The sequence below is a fragment of the Monodelphis domestica genome, chromosome 2, assembly GCF_027887165.1.
Source record: "Monodelphis domestica isolate mMonDom1 chromosome 2, mMonDom1.pri, whole genome shotgun sequence".
NCBI classification, from domain to species: domain Eukaryota; kingdom Metazoa; phylum Chordata; class Mammalia; order Didelphimorphia; family Didelphidae; genus Monodelphis; species Monodelphis domestica.
The window spans coordinates 182,137,920-182,145,622 of record NC_077228.1 but is presented as its reverse complement, the minus strand read 5'-3'; the positions used below and the strand labels follow the sequence as shown (position 1 = coordinate 182,145,622).

Genomic DNA, 7,703 nt, shown 5'->3' with positions numbered 1-7,703 from the left:
GTTCTGCTAGTATAGGTTTGAGTACTGGGGAGCACCTGACTGGATGCTTTGCTGTCTAAGAAGAAGCATCAGTTTGGAGAGGTTCATCGCCAAGATGGCCAAGGGGGGGAAGGGGGGGATGAATTTTTCTGCTACAGAAGCTCTCCAATGATTGCCTATCAAAATGTCAGAGGTTGCTATCTGCAATGGTGAAGGACTCAAGGGTCCTTGAAGGAATGAAACAGAGACAATTTGGAGAGCTTTATGACCAAGTTAACTGAAAGGAGATCAATTTTTCAGCTGCCAGGTACCAGGTACCGAGGGGGGCGGGGCAGGGTTGCTACCTGCAATGGTGGAGGACCAAAAGGACTGAAACGGGGTCAGTATAGGAAAGATATATGACATATTTGAGACGAAAGAATGTCCCAAAGGATTAAAAATAAGTGCTGGTATTTTTAAAAGAGGGCTGGGAAGTTGTCAGTTATTTAGGAAGTTTGGGACTGTGGACACATCCTTTCCTGGTGATAATGAGATAAATGAGACATCACAATTAACTATTATATTATTCTGCATCTTTCCCCCCAGACTCGACTGGATAAAGTACTATTCTGTGCCAGGAAGAAATGCCAGGAAGTTGGGGCAGGGAAGAGTTTGGATTGGAGTTTATAGATGTTCTTGTTTTTTTTTTTGGGTTTTGTTTGTTTTGGTTTTCCCCAGAAAAGCACTTTAGTTCTTAATTATTATGGCTCTGCTACTCCAGACCTCATGAGGACAGCTCAATCCCAGCTCAGTTCAATTCCCTGGAATCTTCTTGGCGGATCTGTGTCCCTCATGGCCCCCAGACTTGGTCAACATATGCTCTAGCCATCTGCAGTGCTCCCGCAGCTGCTTCTCCCTGGGGAGCAGGAAGGTGAGGACCTTATTGCGTACGATGCCCCTGTCCTCCTCCTCCCGCAGCCGCTGTTTGACCCTGCCAGTCTGTTCTTCCTGCTGGGCCAGAGCTCTGCTCATCTCACAGTAGGCATCCTCCAGTCGGCGAATGGCCTGCAGGGTGTCCTGTTTGAAGTCCTCTAGGTCCCTCTGAACCCCTGTCACTTTCTGCAGCACGTTTTCCAGGTCAGATTGCGGGGGGGCACACAGGGACAGGGCCTCTGGCAGGGAGAAGTCTCCTGACTGCAGACCGCTCTCAACCATTTTTTTCCCTTGTAGGGTATTCACCTTTACATAAAGGGGGCCTGTCTGGAAGAAGGGATCCATGTTGTTTTCTTCACCAACTAGACCACAGTTAATGTCTGACAAAGAAACAGACTGAGGAGAGAGGAGAAAATGAGAAATTAAGACGTCAGTTAGAGCAAATCTGTCCAAAGTCCATTCTCTTTACGCTATAAAGGTGAGCCCAAGAAAAGGATTGAAAGAAGCCTGCCAATTGTGACATCAGGGTCACTCCAGCCAATCTTAATGTGATCTAGACATTCATCCTATTTGCATACCCCAGCCTCATTGGTCAAAACCAGAGGGGGAAAAACTGCTGGTATTCCCTGACTGCCAAGACATCTGCTCAGGCTTTGATGTAGGTCATTATAACTAAGTCTCTCATGCAAGCAGAAGCTCTATTCTCTCCATTGTAGAGATGAGGAAACTGAGGCTCCAAAGTGGAAAAGATTTGGCTATTAGCAGAGTGCAGTCAGTAGATTAGCTCTAGAAGATATATATTGGAAGGCAGGATTGAATGACAAAATGGAGGTGATCTGGAACTGGGGGACCTTCCAGTCCCTGAAACCATAGCTAATTAAACTCTTGTGAGTTCCTTTGTGCCCCTGACCCTTTTCTATAACAGGTTCTTCAAGTTAGATTTTAGGGGAAGGAGAACGTACAGAGTCTCTGCTAGAGAAAAGTCTTCTGACTAAAGATCTGGATCATTTTTGTTCCTTGTATGGTATTCACCTTCGAGGACACAGAGTTTGACTTGCTGAAAGAGTTCTCATTGTTTTCATCACCAAATGCCTGTGACTTGGAACAAGACACACGCTTGTAAATGGAATCTGGCTGGTATAAAGAGTCCATGTCATTTTCTTCACCAACTGGTCCAAGGTTAGAGACAACCAAGGCAACAAACTGGGAGAGGAGGGAAATTAAGAGAGGTTGTTAGAATGAACCTCTTCCTCAGGGCAGTCGTATTACTCTATACTATGAAAGTAGACAGAGGAGAAATGAGAGAAGCCTATCAATTGTGACATCAGAATGACTCCAGCCAATCTTGATGGGGTCTACCCATTAATGTTATTTGCACCAATCAGGAGGGGCATTGGGAGTAAAGACTCCCCCATCCTCATACACGTATTTTTGTTGTTGTTCAGTCATTTCTGTTGTATTCTACTCTTTGTAACCCCATTTGGAGTTTTCTTGGCAAAGATACTGGTGTGGTTTGCTATTTTCTTCTCCAGCTCATTTTGCAGATGAAGAAACTGAGGGTTGAGTGATTTGCCCAGGGTCACACAGCTGGTTCTCTATTCTCCTTATTATTGAGGTAAGGAAATGGAGGTCTAGAATGAGAAAATGAATGGATTGTAGCAAAGGCCAGGATCACTAGCACTCTCCAAAATTCAACTTCTGCTAAGGACTCAATCTCCATATGCAGATCAGCTACCTTAGTTTTCCCCTCAGGGTTCTAAGGGTGACCCTGAGGAGTTGAGGGTATCTTTCTAGTACTGTTCCTTGCAAGCCCTAACTATTGTGTTCCTTCAATATTGATGATCTCAGTATCATTTTTGACTAAATGAATTCTCAGTAGCAATTAACCAATTTATATAAATTAGGTTTTGTAAAGGGATATTTACTAAGTAAAAATAACAGGGACAAAAATACAAACAAATCTCTTCCCATCAATCCAGGCACACTGTCTCCTCTAAACATCCACTTGGTTCTTGGAATAGCATATCAGAACTGAAGTGGTTGCTACAAAGAATTTGTCCCTCTTCTGTATCTGTTATCTCAGATGAGGGAGCCACTTCCTTGCTTCAGGCCATAATGTTTCAGGTACTGCTGGTCACTCCTCAAGGTTGGCTTCTCAGCAAAACTGGTTAACAGTCACAGACAAACATTACTATGGAATCCAGTGTCTGGATCTCTGGTACTTCTTTTGACTTTGATGCTCGCAGGGTCAAAACTTGGTTCATTACATCTCCAATATTCTATTCACCAAGATTGGGAAAGAATAAACAAAGGGGGAGACAAAGATAGAGACAGAGACAGAAAGAGACAGTCAAAAAACAAAGTCAGAGACAGGAAAGAAAAAAAAGAAAGAGAAAGAAAGAAAGAAAGAAAGAAAGAAAGAAAGAAAGAAAGAAAGAAAGAAAGAAAGAAAGAAAGAAAGAAAGAAAGAAAGAAAGAAAGAAAGAAAGAAAGAAAGAAAGAAAGAAAGAAAGAAAGAAAGAAAGAAAGAAAGAAAGAAAGAAAGAAAGAAAGAAAGAAAGAAAGAAAGAAAGAAAGAAAGAAAGAAAGAAAGAAAGAAAGAAAGAAAGAAAGAAAGAAAAAGGAAGGAAGAAAGAAAAAAGGAAGGAAGAAAGGAAGGAAGGAAGGAAGGAAGGAAGGAAGGAAGGAAGGAAGGAAGAAAGAAAGGAAGAAAGAAAGAAAGAAAGAAAGGAAGAAAGAAAGAAAGGAAGAAAGAAAGAAAGAAAGAAAGAAAGAAAGAAAGAAAGAAAGAAAGAAAGAAAGAAAGAAAGAAGAAAGAAAGAAAGAAAGAAAGAAAGAAAGAAAGAAAGAAAGAAAGAAAGAAAGAAAGAAAGAAAGAAAGAAAGAAAGAAAGAAAGAAAGAAAGAAAGAAAGAAGGAAAGAAGGAAAGAAGGAAAAAAGGAAAAATGCATAAAGCACTTATGTACTGTGCTAAGCACTAAGGGTACAAATAGAAAAATAAGAATGTCCCTGATCTCAAAGAGCTGATATTCTTTTTTTTTTTTTGAAAATTTTATTTAGTCAATTTAGAATATTATTCTTTGGTTACAAGAATCATATTCTTTCCTTCCCTCCCCTCTCCCCGCCCTTTCCCGTAGCTGATATGCAATTCCACTGGGTTTTACATGTGTCCTTGATCAAAACCTATTTCCATGTCGTTGACGTTTGCACTAGGATGATCATTTGGAGTCTACATTCCCAATTATATCACCCTCGACCCATGTGATCAAGCACTTGTTTTTCTTCTGTGTTTTTACTTCCACAGGTTTTCTTCTGAATGTGGAGAGTGTTCTTTCTCTTAAATCCCTCCGAGTTGTTCAGGATCACTTCATTGACACTAATGGAGAAGTCCATCACCTTCGATTGTACCACAGTGTATCAGTCTCTGTGTACAATGTTCTCCTGATTCTGCTCCTCTCGCTCTGCATCAATTCCTGGAGGTCGTTCCAATTCACATGGAATTCCTCCAGTTTATTATTCCTTTCAGCACAATAGTATTCTATCACCATCAGATACCATAATTATTCAGCCATTCCCCAATTAAAGGGCATCCCCTCATTTTCCAATTTTTTGCCACCACAAACAGCTATGAATATTCTTGTACAAGTATTTTCCTTATTATCTCTTTGGGGTACAAACCCAGCAGTGCTATGGTTGGATCAAAGGGCAGACAGTCTTTTAGCACCCAAAGAGCTGATATTCTAAAAGAAACAAACACATATGGAAGTTTTCCACTACAAGTCAAATGAAAAGGTCCCATGGTCTTTTGGGTGCCTCAGCAAAGCAGATGGTAATGCCTCTTTTTTACTATCATTTGCACTGAGAAAACCCTATCATTTTCTGATGTTGAATTACTTGGCAATGCCAAGGACTTTAGTGGCAAGAACTTTACTTTCTGAGTCTTCAGTAGCTTTAGTTGTGAAGTAGTTCCAGGATCAGCCTTGTGTAGGAGGGATCACTGGAGCTAAGCTTTGAAGGAAGCCAAGGATTCTAGGAAGCTGAACAGAGTGGGGAGTACATTCCAAGCCCAGGGGGCAGCCTGTGCAAAGACATGTAGTTGCAGGATGGAACATCTTGTACCTGGGACAGGAAGTCAGCCAGTTTGGCTGAGGCATAGAATGTGTGGAGGAGAGTGTGCAATCAACCTGGAAAACATGGCTAGACCCAGATTGTGAAGGCTTTTCAAAGTCAAAGAGAGGAGACTATATTTTAGCCTAACAGTAACAGGGAGTCTTTTGAGCAGGGGACTTATGTGGTCAACCCTGTGCATCAGGAAAATCATTTTGGCAGCTCTGTGGACGATGGTTTAGAGGTGAGAGAGACTGGAGACAGCAAAACCAATTAGGAGACAATCACATCAGTCTAGGCAAGAGGCTATGAGACCCTGAACTAAAGCATATGGGGAAAGAAGGGTAAGAAGTGAGGGATAATGTGGCAGTGCACAAAAGAGAGGGAATATCTTGGAAATAGAATCCATAAGTCTTGGCAAATATTTGGGCATTAGAGGAAGGAAAGAGACACGTTGAAGTTGCCACCTGGGTAAATGGAAGGATATTGGTACTGTAAACAGAAATAGAGAAGTTAGAAAGCAAGGGAGGTTTGGGGAAAAACATAATGGGCTTTGTTTTGGGCATATAGAGTTCTGGATGCCTATGGAATACCCACTTGGAAATGTCCAGTAGGTAGTTGGTGATGGAGCTCAGTTGAGAAACTAAGGCTAGATAAATAAATCTAGGAATCATCTTCAGAAAGATAAATAAATGAACCATGGGAATGAATGAGATTACCAGGTGGAAGAAAGAGGGGGAACCTAAGAGAACCTAAGACAGAACCCATTTATAAAGAACAGGACATGGATGATTACTCAGCAAAAGAAACTATAAAAGGAAAAGCGATAAGTAGGAGAAACAGGAGAGAGAAAGGTCATGAAAACACAGTTGGAGTGATTGTCTAGGAGGAGGGGGTGGTCAACAATGACAAATATGGTAGGGAAGTTTAAAAAATAGGGGAACACTGAGAAAAGACCATAATACCTAGCAAATAAGAGATCATGGGAGTGGGGAGAGGCAGCTAGGTGACTCAGTAGATTGAGAGCCAAGCCTAGAGATGAAAAGTCTTGGATTCAAATCTGGACTCAGACACAACTTAGCTGTGTGATCCTGGGCAAGTCATTTAACCCCAACTGCCTAGCCCTTACTGCTCTTCCACCTTTGAACTAATACACAGTATTGATTCTAAGATGGAAGGTAAGAGGTTTTTGTTTTGTTTTTTAAGAGAGATCATTGGTAACTTAGAAGTTTCAGTTGAATGATGAAGTGAAAAGGCAGATTGCAAGGAGTTGAGGAGAGAGCAGAAGGTGAGAAAGTGGAGGCAATGAGCATTTTTAGCAATTTGGTTGTGAAAGAGAAAAGAATAGAATTTGACCGGGTGAAAGGATCAAGTGAAATTTTTCTCTGGGCACATTTGTAAGTTTTAGGGGATGAGCTAGTAAACAAAGAGAGTATGAAAATTCAGAAAGGAGGAGGGATGATCTAAGGAATAAAGGAAGGATCTAGGGCCAAAGCAGACAGGTTAGCCTCAGTATAAAGGGCCACTTTATCCACTTAGACTAAAGCAAAAGAGCAAAGAATGGAAGAAGATGGTGAGAAAAGAAAAAGGGAGCTTGCCTCAGATGGCCTCAGTTTCTCAATGAGGTATAAAATAAAGTCTGCTGAAAGGAAAGGGGCAGGAGGTTCATTGGCCAAGACACATAACCTTGGGTAAGTTGTTTAAGAATAATAACTGATGGTGAACAAATTATGGTAGATGGTGATGATGGAATAATTGATGAACCAGAAAGACTTACATGGACTGATTCAGAGTGAAATAAGCAGAACCAGGAGATCATTACATATAGTAACTGAAATATTATGGGATGACCAAATGACCAAAGACTGCTTCTAAAAGCAACTCAATGATCCAGGACAATTCTGTGGGACTTGTGAGAAAGAATGCATTTATCTCTTGTTTATATGGGTATGTGATTTGGGGTTTTGGTTTTAAAGGATTACTCTATTACAAAAATGAATAATATGGAAATGGGTTCAAGTGATTTTACAGTATATATGAATAACCAGTAGAATTGCTTGTCAGTTCTAGGAGTGGGGAGAGATAAGGGGAGGAAGAAAACATGAATCATGGAATCAAGGAAAAATTTTAAAAATAAAAAACTTTTAATAGAAAAATAAAGTGTTGTTGAATTAAAAAAATAATAGCTGATGGGACAGCTAGGTAACTCAGTGGTTAGAGTGCCAGTCCTGGAGTCAGGAGGCCCTGAGTTCAAATGTGACCTCAGAAGCTTCCTAACTATGTGACCCTGGACAAGTCACTTAACCCCAATTGCCTTGCCCTTCCCACTCTTCTGCCTTGGAACTAATACTAGTATCAATTCTAAGGCAGAAGGTAAGGGTTTTTAAAATAAGATTTATAACAGATGTGTAAAATCTATATCAGATTGCTTACCTTCTCAGCAAAAGGGAGGGGAGGAAGTGAGGTAGAGAATTTGGAACTCAATATTTCTTTTTGTGAAAAATTGTTTTTTGCCTGTAATTGGGAAAAAATGAAATACCAATTTTTTAAACCTTTGCCTTCCTTCTTAAAATCAATTCTGTGTGTTGGTTGCAAAGCAGAAAAGCAGTTAGGGCTAGGTAATGGGGGTTAAGCAACTTGCCCAGGATCACACAGTTAGTAAGTATCTGAGTTCTGATTTGAACCCAGGACCTCTAAGCCTGGCA

The 7,703-nt window shown here is 40.8% G+C and overlaps 1 protein-coding gene across 1 annotated transcript; it reads right to left on the bottom strand.

The window, feature by feature from the left end:
- Positions 1-523: 523 nt before the first annotated feature.
- CCDC182 (coiled-coil domain containing 182) lies at positions 524-2,184 on the bottom strand. The gene is made up of 2 exons (XM_003340189.4): positions 1,924-2,184; positions 524-1,287 (listed from the first exon to the last, which is right to left on the bottom strand). The coding sequence occupies exons 1-2, from the start codon at positions 2,041-2,043 to the stop codon at positions 772-774; spliced, it is 636 nt and encodes a 211-aa protein (XP_003340237.2). The 5' UTR covers positions 2,044-2,184; the 3' UTR covers positions 524-771.
- Positions 2,185-7,703: the final 5,519 nt, after the last annotated feature.

Coding starts and splice junctions, on each gene's coding strand:
- CCDC182 (XM_003340189.4), bottom strand. CDS start 2,043: ATGGACTCTTTATACCAGCCAGATTCCATTTACAAGCGTGTGTCTTGT. Junction 1,288..1,923: donor CAAACTCTGTGTCCTCGAAG/GTGAATACCATA, acceptor CTCTCTCCTCAG/TCTGTTTCTTTGTCAGACAT.